This window comes from Charadrius vociferus, unplaced genomic scaffold (assembly GCF_000708025.1).
Source record: "Charadrius vociferus isolate BGI_N301 unplaced genomic scaffold, ASM70802v2 scaffold311, whole genome shotgun sequence".
In the NCBI taxonomy this organism is placed as follows: Eukaryota; Metazoa; Chordata; class Aves; order Charadriiformes; family Charadriidae; genus Charadrius; species Charadrius vociferus.
In genome coordinates, this window is record NW_009646965.1 from 554,849 (window position 1) to 578,721 (window position 23,873).

The 23,873-nt window shown below is 43.8% G+C and overlaps 2 protein-coding genes across 2 annotated transcripts in view; both read left to right on the forward strand.

Moving 5' to 3' along the window:
* LAMP3 (lysosomal-associated membrane protein 3) lies at positions 1-15,552 on the forward strand. Its single transcript, XM_009895296.1, has 6 exons — positions 1-46; positions 4,508-5,307; positions 6,822-6,944; positions 10,198-10,255; positions 11,563-11,730; positions 15,413-15,552. The coding sequence occupies exons 1-6, from the start codon at positions 1-3 to the stop codon at positions 15,550-15,552; spliced, it is 1,335 nt and encodes a 444-aa protein (XP_009893598.1).
* Positions 15,553-21,430: 5,878 nt separating this feature from the next.
* The window catches only part of MCCC1 (methylcrotonoyl-CoA carboxylase 1 (alpha)), a 23,524-nt gene continuing 21,081 nt past the window's right edge, over positions 21,431-23,873 (forward strand). The window contains exon 1 of the mRNA XM_009895325.1: positions 21,431-21,492. Within this exon, the coding sequence (XP_009893627.1) occupies positions 21,431-21,492 (62 nt within the window). The remainder of the gene's footprint in view (positions 21,493-23,873) is intronic.

Genomic DNA, 23,873 nt, shown 5'->3' on the forward strand with positions numbered 1-23,873 from the left:
ATGGGGAGGAGCGCGTGGCAGTTCGTCTTGCTAACCTTCGCCTGGGGTGAGTAACATCCTCCATCATTTCTATCAGAAAAATGAGACACACTATGCTAGTTTTGTTTCTTTGCAGTCAGGACAGCACCTAACAGACCAAAAACTTGAAATAGTTTTGTTGCTAGCACTAAGGGTGCTTTTAGTAAAGTCCCACTGCTAAGAAATAACTGTAACTACATTTCATTGCAGCCAGTATAGACCTAGTCTGATGTTTTTCTGTGTATTTTCTCTTGCATTCTGTGGTGACGTAAACTTTGACTGTGTGATGCAGTCAGCTCAAAACAGTATTAGAAGCAGACTTTTTTGGATTTGCTTTTCTTAATTAAAAATAATTCCCAGACCAGCAGAACTGACTGAAAATCTTGAGTGAGACAAGCAGAAGAAAAACTAAGGAAGCGTTGGTTCATTTGTCTGCATTGCGAGATGCAGAGCATGATCAGGAGAGCAAGGGTGAGGCGGGGGCTCGGAGAAGGCAGGCTGGGGCTTATCTCAATGACAAACCACATCAAAGTCATCCTTCAATCCTTAAAGCTGGTCTGTGAGAATCTGGGGAGCCAGCCTGGTTAAGGACGTGTCCCAGCACGTTCAGTCATCCCTCAACACCCGCAGCAGTACAAAATCTGCCAGGTGAAGATGGACAGAGTGTGATTTAATCTGTATGATGGCGAAAGGTTTGAACTCGCTGGTGGGGCGCTGGATTTCTGCAGTCTCTTTTGCCATCGGCACCCAGGGATCCCACAAGCAACAACCCCCGTCCCCCTCCCAGGGCAGTGAGCAGGGAAACAGCCCAGGGACTTGAGCACAAGCAGCTCCCGCTGTATCTGCTCTGCTTTCCCACACCCGCTTCAGAGCCAGAATCTGCTGAAGTAGCCCCAAAACGTGTCTAGACAAAAGGAGAGCAAGATCAGACTGAGGGAAATAACGCTCAGTGGTCAGCAAGGATCTTGTCACCAGAAAGATCTTGTTTCTTCAGCTCATTATCCATTTTTGATCATTCCTTTAATACTTCCTTGTGATTTTTTTTATTAGTGCCACAAAGTCAAGGTTTTCTGTGCAGATAGGGAATTAAACATAATTAGAGTTTAAGGGATAAAGGTCTGATAGGTTGGAGGTTTAAGAAACTGCTCCTATGATGGAGGGAAACTATGACAGTACTGAAACCTCTCAGGAAATCTTGGTGCTTTTCCAGTTCCTCAAGAACTCGAACTAAAGCAGCTGGAGCCAGAGTGTTTTCAGTGATTGTAGGAGCTGGGTCAGGTTTTTGCATCCATACAAAATCAGTCAGCTAAACAGGAGCATTTCTTCTGAGGAGCAGAAAGCGGAACAAACCTGTTGGGCTGCTGAGCAGCATGAGTGTGTGGTTAGACAAGAAGGTGAAAAAATCCCCTGCAAGTTTCTTCCCCTACCCCATTACAGGACAGCAGGCTGAGAAATGTCTCAGCCACATCACGGCACTGAGCACTCCGCTTCCCGCCGTAATGCCTGGGAGCAGAGCAGTGACATTCCTCTGCTGGCATTGACTGAACCTCCCTGGTCACCAAAGCATGAAAACGGGGTCTTCAGGCCCAGATTGGGGACAGTGAACTTCTGAGAGTTTTGTTCTGAAGCGTTGCATGCACGGCGGCTTGCTGGGCAGAAACGCAGCCCCTGGCGTTTGTACCTCATGACATTTGTACCACACAACATTTGAAGCAGAGGTGAGATGAGGGGGTTGCAGCTGGTTGCTCCAGGAAGATACATGGCAAGGAGCACGCGTCCCTCTAGCAAAATGTTGGTCATGTGAAGTTTTGAGATGGCCTCATAGAAAAAAGAAACAGAGACTAATGGGGACGCAGAGCTGCGATTCGTTGTTGCTCTGTGGCCCCTTTTGCCGGCAGAGCCATGGCAAGGCCTGCGGTGGTGGTGGGGCATGCAAGCGCCTCCTTTGCCAAGTTGCGCCAGGCTCCCTGCAAGGCAATGCTGCAACGCTGAAGGAGACGTGGTGAAGCCTCCCAAGCCTTAGTTGGAGGGTAGGTCAGCCATCCCATGGGCTCGCCTGGTCCTTTGCACAGCAGAGCTACCGAACTACCTCCAACAGCCACCCAGGAAGAGCCAAGACCATTAGGTGCAACCAGAGAGCAATCCTTACCCGTCCCTGGGAGCTCATGTGGCCAAATGTCTTATGGCAAGATGACCCAAACCAACAGGTTTAGCAGCATGGCTGTGCCCCGACAGAGGATCCAAAATGCTGGGGAGAGGCGTGGGAGGCTGGAGGAGCTGTCTGGCACGTCACCTGGTGAGCACGAGCCACCCCAAAGACATTTCTGTCTTTACCCCTCAGTGACCCTGTCAGGCCGAACGTTTCTCTAGTGAAAAATAGTTCACTTGAAATGGCCTTTTGGGGAAAATGAAGTTTCATTTAAAATCTATGGGTGGCATCCAAATGTGAGTGAAATAACGTTTCTCTCCATGTCTGTAAGAGAATTGTTATCTGGACAGCAATCAAAACCAATCTGTTAACTAAAAACTAAGCAGAATATTTAACATGTATGAATTTAAATGTGGGTTCTTTTGCAATCTTATGGGGAAAAAAGAGTGAAAATTGTGACTTCTCCTTTTTTGTTTTTATTATGCCAATACACTTAGATGAAACTACCTATAGCTGATACATGGCAACTGCTCTGATTTTCCACTGGCACACAGAGAAGGAGATACGTTACCTGCTTTTCAGCTCTGCCAGCAGGTGTGGTAAAGTCCAGGTGAAAGTGAGAAAATGAACTAAATTATCATATTAATTATGGCATTTTTCAGTTCCTTCTGATAAAATTCACAACCAGAGGGATCTGTCCTGTCATTTTTGTGGCTTTTCAACCGTACCAAGTTGCACTTTGTTGACAGCTACACTGGCAGTCAAGTATACTCTGTACAGCACAGAGGTGAAACCCAGGCAATTTTAGGAATTTGGAATATTCATCTACACTTCTCCTCTTCTCTAGCATAGCCATTTTAAGGGAAGATTGAAGCGTGGGTTCAGATCTATACATCTGTTCTCATTTCTTTTGTTTTCATCTTGAATTTGATTCAAAACCCAGTAGGTTTTGTTATTCTGATGTAGCCTATATGTATCGTAAAATGGTGAGATTTTGTAAATTCAGCTATTGTTGCAGGTCTCTCTTAATGCTGAGTGAAAATAAATAAATGAAAGGAAGATGAGATTGTAAGATTTCAGCCATTTCCACTCTGACTGTGCCTCTGGCCTTAATCGAGCCTAAAATCCAAATCTCAGCAACAACCTGCCTGCCACAAAGCTTTGATACCGATTCATGAGAAATCTCTTTGGAAAAAACAGCATACAATAAACTTCTCAGACAATGTGTTGCGGCATCCTCTGGGGAGCTGTACTGCTAGGAATGGGAGCCGTCTTGGACTTTGGGGTCCCTTCTGTCTCCAAACTGGAAAATTCATCTCTGTCCTCCACATAATTTAGGCAATAAAGCATTTAACAACACCTGAAGATTCCTGCCCATCCAAGAATTCATATCTGCCAGTGATTTATGATTTCTTTTAGCTTGACCTTGTTGTTACAGAGTCTTGTTGCATACTCACAATCAAAGACTTCTGCAGAAAAGTTGTGACCGTCATCTATCCTACAATGTACTTTTCCCACTTTTTCTTCACTCAGTTATTTACGTTTAGGAGCCAGATATTTTCTTTTCAGTTCTGGAAGGGAATGTTTCTGTAAATGTTATAAGATGGAAGCATAATTTTGGTGCTGTGACTATTTTTAGATGTGGTCCAAAAAGCCCCTGGGTGCTGTACCCTGAAATTTGTTTTTCGTTGCTGAAAGAGTACCACTAAGAGGGTGGGTCTTTCCTTGTTTGGAGCATCCCCTTGGGTACCTCCCAGGAGGAAGAACTTCAGGGTTCAAGCCGGTATGGCTACAACAAAACCATAAATAAATATCTGGAATTTCCCTGTCTCCCAGACCGGTTTCCCAGACTATGTGAATCACTGTAAGACCATTACGCTGCCTCACTTCCTTCACACACACAAAATGTTCCCTTTCCCCATGCTTTGTTGGTAAGTAACCAACCACCCTGTCGCCTATTACACTCACTTCATCTTCCTTAGACCTTGATAATTTGCTTCTAGCAAATCTTGCTGTGCTACTGCCTGCGAGGGAATTCTTGTGCTGCCTGGGGATTATTGTGCTGCTCGCACCTCCAGCATCCTCTGGCTTCTTCAGCAGTAAAAGCAGTGTGTGGGGAGCTGGGAGCCCACGTGCTTCCACTGCAATGGGTATATTCAGAGGTGTGGAGATTGGGGGAGTGGTCAAAAGCTATAGATAGTCCTACAGCACGCCTGCTTTCACTCACCTATTGTGACTGGAGCCAAATGAAGAATAAAATCACATCGACCATTTGATAACAAAATCAGTGCAGTTAAACGTATAGATATCTAGACTACTAACTTATTTGTTTCTTTGCAGTATTTTTCTCCTGCTTTGCTGAAGTGGCCCTGGGGGTCAAACTGTCTGCAGAAACCACTTCCTTCCACCATACAGCTACTTCTACTCAGCTACTTTCCCTGTATCATTCTTCACCCCATCAAGGCACCACGGTTCATTTTAACAGCACAAGCTCTCTTAAAACAACACCTATAAGCCATAAAACAACTGTGCAGACAACAGACCAGCACCAGGTAACAACAGCATCAGCCATCAACAACAGCCATCACACGACAGACCCAGCAGGAGCAACCACCATGCCAGTGACCAGCCAGAAATCTCCCATGGTGGTATCCACAACATCAGGAGGCAACACAACTGCAGCTGGTCAGGCTACAACCCAGGCAATGGAAACGGTTACGCCTGCAGCAAAGAACACAACCGTTCACCCTGTGTCCTCAACCAAGGACGCGAGAACACATGTGAGCACAGAAATGACAGCGGCAGCCACAAACACAACCATAAAACATACAACAACAAATACACAAACGACAACTGCTGCCACAACTGCTACAGCCACCACCATGCAAACTGTAAAGCCCTCCACAGGGTCAGGAAATCAAACAACAGCGCCTAAAAGTTCAACAGCCACAGCCATGACCAACAAAACAACCATTCCTCCAGGGACTCAAACAACCATCCCATCTACTACGACAGTGAGACCTACTCTTGCACCACGGCCTTCTCCCATTCCCACTGGCACATACACTGTTTCCAATGGGAACAAGACCTGCATCAAAGCGGTCATGGGCTTGCAGCTGATGGCTCAAAATACACAGAAGGTGAGGTGGAAGCACTACAAGGCTGAGCTTTGTAACAACTGAATCTTCATTAGCTAAAATTTATTCTTCTTTCAAAGCAATTTTCATAAGTTAGCTTGTATCAGAAAAAATAAGTGGTTTGCTACCAGTCCAAGGCCTTTTCTGTGCCACAGCATCTCAGCTGCTGTACTTTGGGGTGTGTGATGATGTCAGAGGGACGCACAGGTGCTTTTGTATTTCAGCGATCTCTCTGTGGTAGCAATACTTGGGAGAGTGGCTCAGGCTTCAGTGTTCGTTGTGTTTCCCAGAATGGGAGACTAGTTTAAATCTGGATTGACTTCAGTGAAGTCAATTGCATTGACTTGACGTTGCAAGTTGTAATGAAAGCAAGAAATTGTCAACTCTCAGACTTGGATTCAGAGGTGGGTTGTCTTGATCCTGACACATAGAGATTTTAGGAACACAGGGACTGCCAGGCTGGATCAGAGCAGGGGTCCTGCGGAGCTGGTGCCCCCTCCTAGCGGTGATCCACTGTGAATGATTCAGCAAAAGGTGTAAGAAAACCTGAAATGGTGATTATGTCCCTCAGAGTTTTGTAACCTGCATTAATACAATATGCAGGGTTAGGTCCTCAGGTGCTGCAGTTCATATGCCTCGAGCCATCCCCATCAGAAATCCAAATATTCTTGCCTGGAGTCTGAATATTTCTAACATGGGATAAGTATCTAATGTTGGTGAAAGTAATTTTCATAGAATCATAGAACCAATTAGGTTAGAAAAGACCTTTAAGGTCATTGAGTCCAACTGTAAACCTAACACTGCCAAGTCCACCACTAAACCATGTCCCAAAGCACCATATCTACATGTCTTTCATCCCTTGTCCTGCCCCAAGCCACGCAGGGAGCATTGTTCCCAACCGCACCAGACCACAGTGAGATGTTTATTACAAAGGTGTGTATGAGATGAGACCAAAGGAGCCAAAGTCTGTATTCAGGGCCCCAGAGCTCTCCTTTCAGGCTATAACATGGGTTGGTTGATGCTAGAGATGAAGTGTACAAGACATAATGAGGCTGGGGTGACACGAGGAGCAGTGTGTTGAAGCCAGTCTAACCCCTGCCTGCCTCTGTCTTGATCTTTGCTCTGCCTTCAGGCACAAGTACCCACTGCTCCCTCTTTTTAGATTACCACTGGTGTTCATCTGACCCTGCTCTGAATCATATCAGTTCACTGAATGAGCAGAAAATTATTATTTTCTGCTCATTCGATGATTATTTTCTGCTGGCTTAATGCACTGGAACAGCTCAGTTGTGTGTCACAGAAGCACTAGTGCAGGTTTATGAGTGGGGCACAACCCTGGCAGCCAGCAGTCAGGCTGCCACCACCACTGCCCAGTTCATTCAGCCACACAGAGCCTGCCTGGACCCCCCTCCACCCCCCCACCCCCCGAAAACTGCTATAAATCTCTGTGTGTTTCTTATTAGGGTTTCCCCCTCCTCTTCATCAGCAGCCCTGCAATGCGTCTCTTCTCTCCACAGAAGCAAATGGAGTACATGACTGTCAACCCCAATGCGACTCAGACTTCTGGCAGCTGTGGGACGATGCAGTCTGAGCTGAACATAACTTTCAGTGGAGGGTTTATAAACTTCACCTTTGTAAAGGTAATTGTTGCATTTAGAGGGAAGGAGTGTTTAAGATTGGGGAGCTGGAACTTAGGCTGCCTTTGATCCAGCTTGTGTTTTGTGAAAAGGCTTTTCATCCATCTCTGCTAGTTTTCCACCTGTATACAAGGCACTATTCCTCCTGTCCTTCCCAAGAAGCCAGAACCATAGAACCACGGATTAATTCAGGTTGGAAAGGACCTTTGCAGGCTACCTGGTCCAACCTCCTGCTCACAGCAGGTCTAACTTCAACGTCAAATCAGATCTTCTCTACTTGAACTTTGAATTTGGAAAGGTCCATAAGTGCAATAAAGGGTAAGCACAGTGCTTCGCCATTCTTTGACAGAAAGTGCTAGAGAATGGTGTTAAAGCTACCAGTCTACCAACACAACGTCTAGAAATGGCCCCAAGCAAAAATCTGCATCTCGTTTTCATGTAGGTAAAAATCTAGTGGGAGGGAAGGCCAGCTCTGCTGTTTGCATTGGAGAGGGACAGAGGGACAGGGCTGGAGTCCCTGGGTGGGAACAAGGTGCTTGTGCTGGGAGCTCTGACTCGCACTATCAAGTTGCTCGTAGGAAATGATGTTTCAGGGACCACCTGAGTGCAGGTGAGGTTAGTCATTTGCTGCCCAAGTGAACTATAACAAAGTGAACTACAACAACAAAATTGTAGATAAGTGTCCTTAAAATGCACCACACCATGGAGACTTGGCCAAGAAAGAGGCCCAGGTTTACATGGTGGAAAAATGAGCTTTCTTTTTGACATTGTGTCTATTGATACCACGTTCCCCGCCGGGACCTCATTGTACGTGGATGAGGCTTTAACATAAGCCACCATGATACTATAACTACTATAAGCTACTGCTGATACTGTAACTCAAGAGAAAATTGTAGAGTGCAGCCATCCTCTTGCTCCCTCAGACATTTACATGGTTTACACGTTTTGGGAGGCAGCACGCCGTACCATTTCTCTGGAAGCTAATGAGGACTGTGTGGTGATGCCAGCAGAGCTAAAGACAGAAGTTAATACTGTGTATAAAATCATTAACGGGGAGGGAGGAATACGACGTGGGTTGGATCCCATCAGACTCTGAGTGTACATGCATGAAGGCCATGTCCTGGAGCTCCATAGCAGTTCAAAGCTGCATCTGGCCATCACTGCCGATCTGTGTCCTTCAGTTAAGCCAAAATGTCAATCTTACAGCCTGGTTCCAAGCTCAAATTAGTAACAATTAACAAAAGTACAACTGGTTAATCAGTCATTTCCATACGAAGTCCAAGAGGCAACAGCAAATTATACCACACCTGCATCATTAATGCTTGAGCAGAGAAAAGATTTCAATTAATAATCATCTTTATTTCAGTTCATGGCAGAAAGTTTTCTTAAAGCTAGAGAGGAAAAGTGAAGTAAAAAAATCAAGGAGCTGTTTTAAAACAAAGGATCAGTTCAGACCATGAGTGTTTGCTTTAAATGTATGCTTCCTGTAACAAGGGGAGCATTCCCTGTGTTACAAGGATCCTTAGAAAAAGCCCGGTGATTCAAGTACCCGTGGAAGCCCCAGGTCACAGGCAGTGCTAAGGAGAGTGATGTGAACCTTTAGGAGGTACTTGACCTGTCTTGCCCTGAAAAAGGTGGTTATTGGCACAGCATTAGACAATCCGCCCTTCACTTAAAGATAAGCCTTAAGAGCGCAGCAGGGCTCGGCTTAGACTTCTTTGAAATTCAAGTTAATAAGAAATCATTTTGCTGCTGTTTTTATGCGTTTGGCCCCCACCAGCCTCTCTAACCGCTTTGAACCAGGAGTGCTCCAGCAATGGCACTTCTGATTTTCAGCAGTGAAAGAGGAGCTGGATGAGGCCCCGGGGCTGCGGTGCTGGTGCGGGGCGGCGGGAGGTGAGCGGCAGGCTCAGTGCTCACCGCTGCCAGCTGCCTTTTGCAAAGAACTTGAAAAAAGGAAGTTTTGTAACCAACCCACAAGACGTGAAGGAGGAGCAGGTGTTTTCCCCAAGAAGTTATTAACTGTGGCCAAACAGAACATAGCGCTGCGACCAGAAAAATTTGATCTATTTATGTCTTTAAGTAGGAATAATGCTGAGAACCTCTTCTCTGGTATATTTCTTTTTTGAACTCTCCCAATCCATCCTACCAGCTTTTAAACTGCGTGATATTAAAACTGGGTGTGCAGGAGACCTTCCTGACTGCTGCCACTTATCCACCAGCTGCGTTCACCAGTCCCTGAGTGCTCACAGCTGGAATTAAACTGAATAGTACATAGAGACTTACATTACACTCCAACAGTGATGCCAGGGAAAAGCTCCTAGGGCTGGCTCTCACTTTGTGACAGCCCAGGGGAGGACAGCGTTCAGGTTGCACCAGGGTTTTAGGGCACATGCAGGCAGGACACTTAGCTGGAAATTTTGCTCTGTGCTGTTGTATCAGGTACTTTCCACGTCAGTGGTCTGTAGGCATATGAAAAAAAGCCAGGCAGCACCAACAGTGTCAGCAGGGTGGAAAGACCAGTCCAGGTCGCCGTTTCCTCATTTGCAGTGACTGCTGTTGGCAGACAAAGTAGGAAATGAGTGGTACTGGCATGAGATGAGCTCTCGGCTCTCAGTGTGTTGCTGACCTCTCCCAGTTCAGAACAACGATGAACACAGGAGCACGGCTGCTTTCTGCAGTTTGCTCATGCGAAGGGCATCTATGCATAAAGTGCACTGTTGCACCGAGAGTCACAAATACTTGTAAAGGTGTGGGCTTAGGTCCTGCACGCGGTCAGGCTGCAGCTCAGCATGCATTAATTCAGGGCAGGATTGCTCAGGGGAGCACTGGAGGGACTCTCAATGAAAGCAGAACAGGTGAATAAAAATAAAATGGCTTTATCACATGCCTGTTAATTTGTGCAATGTATACTATTTGCTTAACTCCCTCCTACTTTTGGTTACCACAAGTATCACACAAGCGTCTAGCTTGAGCAGAGTGTGTAAAATGCAACCTGCATGGTTCAGTTTCACCGAACTGAGCAGAACTGGTGATGTAGCTGAGATTGCTGCGTGACACCAGCTTCTTGGCTATTGGAGGGATTTGGAAAAGAAAAAGCAATACAGCCAAGCAAGTTGGTTCTTGGGTCTTGAAGGTGATGCTTTAAAATGTGTTTCCTTGGGAAATTCTTTGTGATCATTTTGCCGTGGTGAACTGTATTTTTTTCCACAAAGATGAGGAAGTATTACGAATAAAGACGTATCTTCTTTTGTAGCAAGCTCCAATGTACTATGTCAGTAAAATTGAGACCGGATTACAGTTATCTTCTGAAGGTCAGTGATTTTACACTATCTTAAGTTCATATCAAACTATTCTGGGTGTGGGACAGACTTTCATATCTTTAAAACACTGGATTTTGCAAATCGTGTTTTATCAGGCTTTCAGTATGTCATTCATTTAAATCTTATGGCATGAAAATGGATGAGAAGGGACCAGGGTGCAGTTTCATCAGAATTGTTCAATTTTCCTTTTGTCCTCAAAAACTTTCCTTGCCCCACCTCTTTCAGAACAGAGATTACTTGAAACTTAAGACACAAAACAGTTCTCAAAGTTTTTATCTGCAAACACACAAAAATGCTGTGCCTCCAGTTCAGTTGCATGTGTCTTACCGATCTAATAAGCAAACCAAACGAATACAGTATCTGGATGACAGAAACGCCGAGCTGGATCCAGATTTCAAATACATCAACACAGAGAGGAGGCGTCCAGCATTTTCGTTTGGCAAAAATAAGAACTGGACCCAGGCTGAGTTTTTTTCAAACCATCCTGAAATCCTAGACCTTGTCTGTGCCTTTCTCAGGCAATCGGATTTTTTTTTTTTTTCTTATATAGCCCTGCTTCTCGTCATTTGAAGAGTCAGGTGCTGCCCCAGATGCTACGTCCCTAGGGATGTTACTGAATCAACGGTATCAGTACACACTGGTGTACAGATTTGGACTGAAGAGGACCAAGAGTGTGCTGCACACTATTGTGCTGGCAAACATGGTTCAGATACAGTGATGCAGAGTTGGTGATGTGGATGATTTTTGTCTTAAAATGGTATATTGGCTTTCAAAGGAAGATATGCATAAAGGATATGCCCAGGTTACAAGATCTTTTCATGCTTTGAACTTGAGCCATATGTTCCATAAAGTACTGTGACAGTCAAATATGTTTAAAAACATATTTATTACATCAAGCAATACAGACTAGATATGTCAAATTCCTGTGCTAGAGATAGTATGTCTATTTTGTCTGGAAATAGCGCTGCTGGAGACCGAAGATAGTTTTCTGCTCCTGTGAGAATCCTAACCCCCTCTTGCAGACTCAGGTTGTTAAAATATGATTTGAAGAAGCATCTGAAATTTTAGTCACCTTTTCTGACCCCAGCTCAGCTGTGTTGCCCATTGGTAATTAAAGCACTAGTTTAAATACAGAAGAAATGTAACTGATACATTATGGGGAAAATGTCCATGCTTTAGCCACATCTGTGACTGCTGCTCTGCCAAAGCACCCGGGAACATCCATTTATCTCAGAAAGATGTTGGTTCCCACAGAGTTAGTGTGGATTCTCATTTATCTCTCTCTTTATGGCCTCCAGGTATGCTTTACTATGCAGCCATACACGAGAAGCTGTTTACAACAAAGCTGGGGAATTCCTTTAAATGTGCCAGTAAGCAAACCTTTGCCTTGGAGAAGAACTTTCAGCTGCTCTTTGTTAATATGCAGCTGCAGGCGTTTGATATCGTCGGAAACCAGTTTGGAAAAGGTAAGTAGAAGGATACCTTTTCCACCCTTCTGAGGTCTACATCTCAGCACTCTGGTAGCCTGATAAATATAACCTGCTAGATTACAGCCACACACATGTGGTGATCCTGTTACACCTACAGCACAATCACAGCTTTGTAACAGTTCCCAAATAATGTAACCTGTCTGCTGCTGTATTCTCACCCTTTTCTGAGTAATTTTCAACACAGTGCTAATACCTATGGACGATGGAGAAGTATCTTTCCCTCCTGCATTCAGTACTTTCTCTTTCACCTTCTCATTAAAAATGTTCAACTCTTCAGCCACAATTTTATTCTTCACCCGTTTTCTCCCAGAGCAAGCGGAGGTGTGTTCACCACCATTGCATTGCCCAAACCCCTAATAGGTACAGTTCAGTTCAAGGTCACTGTTCTCAATACAGTCAGATTTTAGCTATTTTGAAAGGCTCTTGACACTCATGATGTCCCACAGCTGCAGCAGCAAAACTGCCAACTAATAAGGGATATTTGTGAATGCAGGGCGATACTTTCAGAGCAGCTGTGTCTAGACGTGATGAAATGTGCTCCTGAGGAGGAGCATGACTGGCATGGTGCCAGTTTCAGGATTAAATGTGATGCTCATCTCTGCAATTTGTCTTTTCTTGAGTATAGCCACAAAGAGGCCACCATGTAGCTCAGTAAAAGACAGAGACAGACCAGTACTGACTCCCCTGGTCTCTAGATTGCCCACACCAGGAGAATGTATGGGGGTTCATCACAAATCCTTCCCTAAACCCATACCTGGGGTTCTTTCCACAAGGAAATGAGATGTTGTCATCCTTGTTTCTTGTCCAGCAATGCAGCCAGGACCTGATCAGGCTGTGGGGTCCAGGGCTGCTGGGTGCACCAGGAAACCTCCGTGTACCACAGTACGGACACTCCTACAGTCTACTGCGTTACCTCTTATGAGATGCGTGAAAGATCCTACAAAATGCAGAGAGGTGGACTAGATGGGACCCTGTGGTCTCTTTCAAATTTTACATCTTCACATTTCCGTGTCTTCCTCTCAGGGTGTTTCCATACAAGAACTCAGGTGGACAGACAGGCTTATCAGCTCTCCAGCCCTTCAGATGCACTAATAAAACATTCCCTTCTTCTGACATTTGATGTTCTGCATGCTTACAAAATATTGCCCCTGTATTCTTCTTTTTACTTTAGGTCTGTCTTTTGACTCAGTTTGGCTCTGTTTGACTGATTCTTCTTTTTTTAGTTCACCATTTTGGCTGCCTTTCTTATTCTAAAATGAATATAATGGGAAACAACATTTGGAGCTTAAAAAAGACATGGACTTTTTTTTTTTGCATACTTTTCTTTAAGTTCTTAAAAGCCACACCATGAATCCTATCTATGCTCTCATTCTCATGAAGAGTTTTTCATGGGATAACGCTGAGCTGGAAAAACTCATGGGATCCTGTCTGGTCCCCACATTCGAATTTCTACAAGTGAGTTCAGTTACGGCTTTTGGTATGGCCTCACCTCTAGCAGAGACAGAGCTTAGAAAGCCTCTCTGTCTCTCTCTCTCTGTCTCCCTCTCTTCAAGATCAGGCTAATCTCTGCTAATCAATACCATATACAAAATTAAATTAGTTTTGCTCTTAATCAAAGGGCTGAGAAAGCAGCTACCACCTCTGAAATAATTCCCCAGCGGCCATGAAATAGTTACAAAACTGTTACGTATCTCTGCTGTGTATGCAGATCTTGAAAGACAAAATCCCCAGTGAAGGAATGACTCTATACATATCACCAGCTGCCTCCCCTCGGGTGTCTCGAGACTGGTAGTTTCAGTTCTGTTGCTCCTGATTTGCTTATCTTTAAAAGGGGAAGAAAAAGAAAATTATCATTGGCTTGAAGTTCCTTACAATTTTGTACAGACTGCAGCAGCGTTACATCAATAGCTTGTTTGAGTCTGGAAAGCTGTAAAAGGGTCTTCTGAACTGCAATTCAATATATCAGAAACAATTCTTAGAGTCCATTCCCAAGTTTTCGTCAAAGCAAAGTGGCCATTTCAAACATCTTTGGCTTTTATAATACTTAAATACAAATACGTTTCAGCTCACTTCCTTAAAAGCAGCTAACATTAACCAGACAAACTTTTAAAAGGCAGCATCTAGTAGAAAGCTGATGCCTTTGGCTTTGTGGCATTGCATCACATGAAATCACCATCTGGATCAGAAGAGAAGAGGATGAGATTTTGGGGAGAGCCGTGTGGAGGCTCTGGAGCTGTGACGTGATGTCATGCATTCCACATGCTCCCTCGGCTAACTGCCCACTGTAAAGATTCCCACTGGGGAAAAGCCCACGCTAAGCTACAATCTGTGCCAGTGTAGTCATCAGAATTGGACAATAACAACAGAGGCTTTTGTCTTACAGCGCTGTTAAAATCTGCCTTGGAATAGTCAGAGGGAGTGAAAGGGGCGGAGGGTGTTGGATCTCCCTCACACCCTGGGTATAAACTGCTGAGCTGGGGTATACTGGGGTTTAGCAGATCAAGTTAACCTACTTAAAGGATAGTTTGCGATGCAGGTGCCACTCAAAGCATCATGCTAGAGGTGTCTCTTCTCTGGGAGCCCAAGGAGGGACCATTCCTATAGATCAGATGGAAGATGTAGGTCTGATCCAGTTCTGGGGTAATGCATTAGGGATCATTCCCAGACTTTGCCTTCACTCCCAGCGCTACACTTGTTGTATTGTGAATTTGGGACTGATTGTGCCATTGTTACTTAGGTAAATATTGCATTTATGTCAATGACCTAGATGGTACAATCTCTCCATAGCAAAGCTGGCAATTTACCCCAATCTGGAAGTTCATTTTGAAGTAATGAGTTTCCATTTAACCAGAGGATGACTTGAATGTTCATTTGGGTAGGGACTAGCTAAGGAAGTCAGGATTTGCCCTTTCTGTAGCTAAGAGGTATGTTTGTAGTGAATATATCTTTGGATGGTTCTTAAAAAATACTAGTTTTGTCAAAACCTTTTCTGGTATCATCATGTACAATAAAATTACAATGGTACTGCTAAAGCAACCGTCTGGACTAAGTCCAAGGTTTCTGCCTTCCTAATCTCTTGATGTTCTGAGCTAGCCACAATTACCCAGAAATATTCTAAATTAAACACAGAGAACAATTAGAATTTGATTTTTCTTAGGAAACACTGACTTAACTAGGATCCTTGCCGTGCTAATGATGTGCTGGACTATGGGTTCCCTTCTCTGCCCTGATCCTTTTTACTGGCCATAAGCAAGTAGATATCACATAGGAGCAGTTTCTGTCCATGCAGGATGTGCCTTGCTCTTTATTTTTAGAATTGCACTTTGTAGTGTGATGCTCCACATCTGCTGTCAGCATACTGTGTATGCACTGATCTTGATGGTAAAACAATTACTGTGGACATGAAAGAGCAGAGTCATTCTCCAGTGAAACATGTAGCTATTTCAAAAGGGGCAAGTACTGTTTTCTTGAGATAAGGTTCACCACAGATAAAAATGTAGTAAGTATAGCTCAGGAAAAAGAAAGAAAAAAAACAACAACCCAACAAGTTTTTTAGAACTTCTGGCTTGTATTTGCTAACTTTTCTGGAATATAGATGTATAGTCTAGGAGTACAGTGTTCTGCCATAACACATTTTCTGATCTCCTTTTTCTTACAGAAGAAGAATGTTTTCCTGATAAAAACAGCAAAGCAGCTCCCATTGCAGTGGGCCTGAGTATCCTGGGATTATTTGTCATTGTGTTTGTCACTTTCCTGATTTCCAGAAGAAAGCCGCATAGAGGATACGAACGTATCTGAGGTGCCCTTGTATTTCCAAATGTGTGTAGCAAATAGAGTAGTCACAGGAGTTTTAGCTTCTACCTGGCAATCTCACTGCCCTGAAGCCACATTTTTAAGTGGAATGACACAATGTATTTAAAGTTAATGAATATTTCTGGAAGCGATTTCTTTAAGGTGGGAAGGAGAGAACTCACACCATCAACTTTAGGCTATTCTTAGCATCTAATTTAGATGTAGTCCAGAGGACCAAAATGAGGAGCCTAAATTCTTAATATTGTCAACAAAGGAGTCAATTCAGACCACCTAAGTCAGACACCTAAAAATAGCTTAAAGCAAGACATATCACTATCCCCCAGAAAATCCATGACGTTTGCTAAAGATAGCATTTAGACTTATTAAAATAGATGAGTCCAGTAATACAACTTTCAAGTGAATAAACCAGAGGTCCACAGCTACAGCCAACCCTGTTAAATCGGAGCTCAGTGAAAGCCTTGTGGGAACACTGTGTATGCTGAAGTCTCAGGGCAAGTGTGACTTCCATTCACAAGCAAGTTCTCACCAGTCCTGTAACAGGGTTACACTTTGTAAGTTCTTGGTTTTTTCCTACTAAGCCCTTCACAAGGACAGAGTAGTAATATGTGACTCTTACTCTGGAGGCAGTATTTTTAGAAAATTTTCTAGTTTCCACTGACTGTGTATGCAACTAAGAGATGATTACCCAACCGAGGTCGCACAGGGTCTGCCTGACCAGTATGTGCCAAAATTATCCCTTGTCATTGCGTGTAACAGCCCTGCTGCAAAGATGTCGGCAATTCTTGCCAATAATTCTTGAACTGCAGCATCATAAAGCACAGCACATTAGAGCAATCTGACGTTTATCCTGAAGCGTTACGCTGCAAACTACACAATTCAGGAGCTGAGTGACAGGCAGCTGAGTGTCTGTGCAGCAGAACTGGGCAGGCATTAACTGGGAGGCAGTAACTCCATCCTTCTGCCACACCAGGCCACACCACCCCAGTTGTTAACTGATGCTCAAGGCACAGCATCCCTTTGCCGCGTGTGTGCAACACAATGTGGAGAAAGCTAACAGGAGGGTCTGAAAGCACTGTGACACATGGGCTGGTGCTAAGGATGCCGGGGCAATAGATGGGGACTAGCATGAATTTGCTTAATTAATTCAAGGAGCTCAATATCTCATGGTCTCGTGAGAGCTCGTGAATCACCCGCTTCCTATTCAGACATGGACCTGTTACAGTGACCGCCCCTGAACCCAGCAACTATCCCTCTACTGAGACACAGATCTCTCTAAATTGGGGAAGACACCTCACTCGCTGAAAACGCCAGGGATTAAGTGGCTCCAATTGTGGCAGACATGCACCAGGCCCGTGAGCAAATGGAAATGCACTGATGCTGTATGTCCAAGGCTTCTGTGGGAAATAAAAGCCTGCACAGGCCTTGGGCAAACTCTCTGCCCCAAAGTGAATGCTATCGAGTGTGCTTACAGCTGAGCAGCTGGATTTTTGTATGGAAATAATTTGGAGTTGCTTTAAAGCACACTCATTGGTACAGTGTGCAGTCTATTCCCTGCTAAGCCAACGATGAAGGCATGAAAGTAGTAATTGCTTTTGAGATTAAGTTCAGCTAATTTCCTGTGTTGTAACAAGGAAAATCTCCTTGTCACAAAAGATTTAAAAAGCGAAACAGATGCACAAATGTACACACACACACACGCACATGCAACACAATCTGTTCACTGCAGCAAATGACATCAAAATGATAAGAAATTATATATAAAAACATTTACAAAAGAGAAAATAATATTAAGTAAGAACACAATTCCCCCTTAGGAGTTAGAGTAATGGCTTAAATTTTAACAATAAAAGTTTTGCCTGGAAAAGGACTGTGGAATGGCATCTATTAAACAAAAGAAAGACTGAAGTAATCTGCAAAAATTCCTTGTTGTTAGTATAATCTGGAGCTAAACAAATAGAAATGCTGGCAGCTAATTTAATTTTCATTAATAATGGCCCAAATCCTAAGCAATTATTAATGGTGATGGAACCTCACTGGATTTTCACTAGGTAAAACTGATGATAATATCTTGTGAGTTTAATTTCCCTTAAGTTTTTTTAAATAGTTTTGATATTTTACTAGTATTTAACCATTGAGACTTTACTTATTTAAATTAAGAAAGAAAAGGAATCCTTCCATTCCATGACTTACTAGAAGAGGCTCGTCTTTGTCAAGCAGGAAAGAGGGTCATACTGTTCCATAACCGACATAATATGTAGCTGTGGAAGTAAATAACAGTCTCCGTAAGTCTTCCCTTTGAGTCTGAATGAACCAATAAATAAGACAAAGACAATTTTGAAGCACTTTTGCACTTGGGGAAACATAAGACAGCAGTCAGAACAGGCTGCGAGCAAGGGAGGCAGTTGAATATGATTATAAGGGAAAGCAGCACAAGAAACAGAATACCAAACTTTCAAACCTTTAATACAGATACAGTGATCTGAACTGTATTCAGTCGAATACTTGAAATTTGAGTATTTCATTGATTGTTTTGTAAAAGGCTCCAGCACTGGTAATATTGCTTAGGGAACTTTAGCTTATTTTCACCCTTCTTCCCTCCCCCCAGTTAGCCGACAAGCAGCCCCCTGAACTCGGCAGCGTTGGTTCAGACCCTTGGCTTAATAAAATCCCTCTAGTTCTCAGGGTTAGTTAGTACTGTTAAACTGCTGTTCCAAAAGCAGATTTTTATACTCGATTAAAGCATTCGCTTTTTTTAAAACAAGAGAATGGATGAGATGTCCAGCAGGAAAGGTAAATATACGGAAGAACTTCCATTTGAAAACGAGCCTATGTATGTAACAGTGATGTTACTGTTCAAGCTGTTACGTATGGCCATTTTAACAACAAACACTGCCTAAAAAGTTCAGCACCGCACATGATCTGACCCTGAGCCATTCTGACCAGTGATCAATAGTGACCAATCCTTCCCATTCAAAACTAAGTCCTATTTCACGTGTTCTTTGGATTGTCGGGTTGCATGATTTGTACAGTTTGTTACTTACACTGATATGGATATAGCATTTTCTTCTGTGTTCTGTACTGAAAAATCTCTTTACGTTAATATTCAGTCTTTTAATGTTTGACATCAACATGAGGAGACAAAACTGTTCTTAATGACTGATAATTCTTTGTTTAATCTTGTAACACCCTCTGGCAAGGGGATGATGCAAGGTTAATGGGTTTTTTCCCCCACTTTTTTTCTTTCTACAGTGAATCAAACTGTTGGTATTGAACAATATTTGGATCCAGGTTTACTTGATTTGTTCTTATGCTTTTTATTGCTATTATTTGTTTGCTATTTTTATGAAGCTGCATACTGCCCTTTCTAGATGAATAATACTCCGGGCTTGCTCTAAACGGCACAGGTGAAGTGCACATGGTATAAACCGATGAAACGATTGGATGCTCCCATGAAATGCTGCCAACATGCAGCAAAATTAATCCAATGGAGTTAGTGCTTTGCAATATTAGAGGATCCATTGGAGAATTCCTTACTGCATCAGGAGATCCCAGCCCCTTAGTGCAACCTTCCTCCCATCTGCAGCCCAGCCTGAGTCCCGTCACCTCCTTCCCCGGCCACAAACCGCACCAACAGCCGGCAGCAGGGCTGCGTGTCCGCATGCCAGCGTGGCAGGGAGCCTTGTCTCTCTGAATTTAACGCTGAATTAGAATTAGGCAGCCCAGCTGCTCCCTGAGTTCCCATGTGCTGCTTTTAAAGCTGCTGCCTGTACCTATTTTCTGCCAGAATTTAGGTAGATATTTGGCCGGCACTTTTTTTTTCTAATGGAGTTGCTTTGAGGTCCTCCTCCTGGTGGGAAGACTATATAGGTGTAACTGGTCTCGGTTGCCAGACTTTCTCTTTTAAACATCTTGTCTGAGGAAACATTTTGCGCAAAAAGTCCCTAAAAGAGCACCTCACATAGAAGAGGCTCTTATGATCAGCCAGTTGTACATCAGGTGGGCCATGACAGTTATACCATGGGCAGCAGCACACAGTTCCTTTGCTTCCTGGTGATGTGGATGTAAATGAAAACAGTATTTTCTAAGTCTGGCAGTTTGCTTCCCTTCCAGGGCTGCTCTTCGCCATAGTCAGACCTTTGTTCAGCAACTGGCTCACTGCTTGGGACAGGGGTTTACTGACCAACCTGCCCTAAAAATCTGCATGCCAAAACCCTTCATGTAGTCAGCCTGAGCCCAGGTACCCGAAGAGGTGAGAGAAGAGCACAGTCTGCGGTGAGAGGGGACAAGGTTGCAGCTGGGTGACCCGCAATGTTGGTCTCAGCAGCCCCAGCTCGCTTTCTCCCTCACTTGTGGACTTGGATCAACCCATCCCTGAACCAGAAGAGATCGATCATGGTGACATGATGCACCCCACCAGGGAAGCTATGCTTCACTTGCTTACAAGCACGTGCTGGTCGGGATACAGTGCGGCCACTCGTAGAAATTAGGAGGTGAGCACATCCCTACAGGTCCCTGATGCTCTGCTGCAGCTCTCACCCCAGACCATCCACCGCGGTCTCTTGCACACCAGGGAGGCACAAGGGCACCCCATGAGCACGATGATGTCATGTTTAGCAAATCCCCAGGGAGTTTATGAAGTAAGATTTAATTTCTTTCAGTCTTTTTGCTCTCTGATGGACAAAGTCCAAATTAAAAACCATCTGTTAATTCTGGTGGAAAGAGGAAGGAGATGCAGATTAGCGTCTTGAGTGTATGAGGATGGTTTGGTTGATCACTTCTAGCTTGCTCTAATATATAGTTGCTAAAAAATAATTTGCTATGAGAAGTAAGATATGTTCTTTATTTTTCTATTATTGGAGTTTCTATAATAAAGGTTGTATTTAGTCATTAAAGGGTGCACTGCTGTGCAATTATTTTCTCTCTCAAGTGCTGTTTCACCTAAACTGTTTGAAAGACAAGTACAATCTGACAAACGGGCAGGGTCCTATTGGCTCTGCACACAAGCCACAGGATATATGTTTACATCCCAACCATAATTTTGATGATTATTTCTTCTGCAGCTTGCGCAGCTCATCTGACATCTCTATCTTTGTTTCATCAGCATTACAAGAAAAAAAAGGTATTGAAAATATTATGTGGTTTTCCATTAATCTCACAGCTTCCAGAGATCTGAATTCACTGTTTCTTTACATGACTAGGTCTCTTTTTCTTTCCTACTGGTCCAATAAACACAGACCATCACTCACAGCAGACGTGATGGATGCTTGTTACTTCATGTTTAAACTGCTTTCACAGATAATAATCTTAGGAATTATGATAAGAGTCTTTTAAGGAGAATGCATCCTTTCAGAGTGCAGTTATGGAAATAAATAGCTTGGAAAATACCACACAGAAGCTTAAGAATTCAACAACTTCTATGTTGGTGAAGGGAATTTCCCAAAGGATGAGGGCTGGACTAGATGATCTTTAAAGGTCCCTTCCAACCCAAACCAGTCTATGAATCTGTGTGATTTTCTGTTTGTCACATCAACAGCCAGCTTAAAAGATAACTGTGGGACAACTGCGTGAGGTAAACTTCTCAATAAAAGGGGGCACTCAAAAATTCTTCAGTTTCATCTTTAAAGGTTTTTCAGAGAAACTGGAAACCAAATCTGTCTACCTCTACGGTCGGCTAATAACTGCAGCCAGAGCCTGTTTTGGGTGCAGGCTCCTGTAACACCTCTAAGGCCATTGTTGGGAGGGTGCGTAGAGCTGGGCTGGTGAGGAGAGAGAGGGGTGGGCAGACAGACAGGGGAATAGGACATGACCCTCTCCGTGGTGAGCAAGGTAAGGCTCTGAAATGGCTGAAGGAGTCTCACACGTCATGCTCTTCATGGCTAAAGAAGCAAAGGTTGCTACACTGATTGCAGGAAAGCAGAAGACATGGTAAAGACGGGGGAGAAAACCCTATCTCTCTGCCGCTGGCAGCCGCTTCAGGAACTGATCCATTAGAGAAGTGCTGTGAGGGCAGCAGGGAAAAAGTAACTTCCCTCAGTGATAAAATACCAGAATTACGCTTCACTTGCTGTGACCATTTCTAGCGTTGGTCCACATCCCTACACAATGGATGATTTAATGGCTACACTTCACCAGGTGAAAACTTCGCAAGCCCCTTGATTTGTCCGTCAGTAGCAAAGCGGGGCTGCCAGGGGAGAAGAGTCTGCTCTTCTGTACTTGCTTGGCCTGGTACAGTATTAAATTTGGTGCCAGGTTCACCTGAGTGATATGCCTGGTTAGTAGCCAAGGTTCCTGTCTTGTTCATGTTAGTTTTAGAAGCTGGGCTGGTAAATACACACTTGGGAGATGCATTTCAGCTGATGAACTAGGATTTATACAGGGTCTCCTGTGTGTTCATTGCCTGGGAGAGGGAGGGGAGCGGTCTGAAATAGACCCTCGAAGGCTGCTGGATGGCTCAAAATTCTCTCTTTCTTGACAAGGTTTAATGGCAGATGGAGTCGTCAACCATTTTTCCTTTTAAGGCAAAACCCACCCATCTGTAGGTCACACCATGGACTCTCCCAGAATCACAAAGGTTTTGAATTGACTGAAGAAATGCTTTTACATCAGAGTGTCTAGAATAAAAGAGTATTTTTTTAAATCATCAATTTGAGGAAAGTAATAAGGGTGAGGAGAGAAAGATTTCTATGAAGTTCACTAGTGAGGTGACAAGATACTTGGAGACTACACTCTTTCTCACGTCCACGGCTGTGGCCATCACATACCAATAACACAGGGGTATGCACATCTGAAGTCTATCAGCCACAGCAACACTCACATTCCCCGACTTTCAGCAACATCTGGGCTTTCCCAGCTAGCCACAAAATGTCACAAAACCTACATTTCCCTTTTTCTGCAAGTCCTATTGCCTATGATGTTGGTAGATGCCAAGTATTTTCTTAAATTTTAATTTAATTGGCTCAGTTTCTTACTTAACATTTTCTTCAAAATTTTAAAAAGGAGTAGGTTGAATTTCCCACAAGCAGAAACAAAATACATGGCCATTGGGAAAAAGGAAAGTGTTCAATCTGCACCAGAAAATTTGTGCAGATTAGAGACACAGATCTTGGGTTTGAACCTCAGTTTGCTGTGCCTTTCCTATACCCCAGAAATTTCTGAATAATATGATTAATGAGTCCAGCCAATGTTAAACCTCATTCATTTTGCCATGGAATGACATTTGTTTCACCTCCTCTAGGAAAATGAGTTAATATTTCAAACAAATTCTGATGTTCACAATCTGCTCACAGAAAAAATAATAATGAGAAAAGTACTCCAATTATTAATCTAAAGCATCTTACAAAATATGTCAAGCTTCCACAATAAAATTTAAAATGTCAGCAGTCCAACATATCCAGTACATCACTCGGTTCATCACAGTGCCTCTATCTATGTACACGCACATTAAGTGTATTACTGGTGTCAGCAAGAAAATTAGTATTTTCTGCATTTCAGTTTTATTACATTGCACTCTCAAACATCCGCGTATGCAATCTGGCGATCCCGCTGGACTTTGCAAGCCCTAAAAGCCGTGCTTGCAGGGGGCCTTCACCAAGAGCAGATTTGCAATATAAATGATTTTGCAACTTCCATTAGTTCTGCTCTTCAAAGCGTAAAACTCCTCCACCGCCTCTGATTTATGGGTTGTAAAGTATCTGTAGCTCTTCCCAATGGTCAGCGTTAAACTACATAAAGTGCTGTCACCTTGTGGTTGGAGACAAATTAAACATGCTGCAATTTTTTAAAATCTGGGTTTGAGAAGACAAGAGTCGGATCTATGCAGTCAGCGTGTTATGTTGAAGAACGAAGTAAATGAATTATGGAAAAGCGAAAGCTTAACAATGCAGTTTTTAAAACCTCATCTCTGGAGCAAGTGCTGAGCCCATCACCATCATCAGTCAGGCTCAGGGGAACGTACAGGGGAATGGCTTCAAACTGGAAGAGGGTACATTTAGATTAGATATGAGGAGGGTATTTTCCACTCTGAGGGCGGTGAGCCCCCGGCGCAGTTCCCCACAGAAGCTGTGGCGGCCCCATCCCTGGAGGTGGTCAAGGCCAGGCTGGATGGGGCTTGGAGCAACCTGGTCTAGTGGGAGGTGTCCCTGCCCATGGCTGGGGGGTGGACTAGATGATCTTCAAGGTCCCTTCCAACCTAAACCATTCTATGAATTTCACTTGATCGGCCCTTTTATTGCCCAGTTTCGGGGTGTCACCCGACGCTTTCCCCCTCCTCCCTGCTCTGCCCCCACCAGGCCGCCATTTCACCCCCC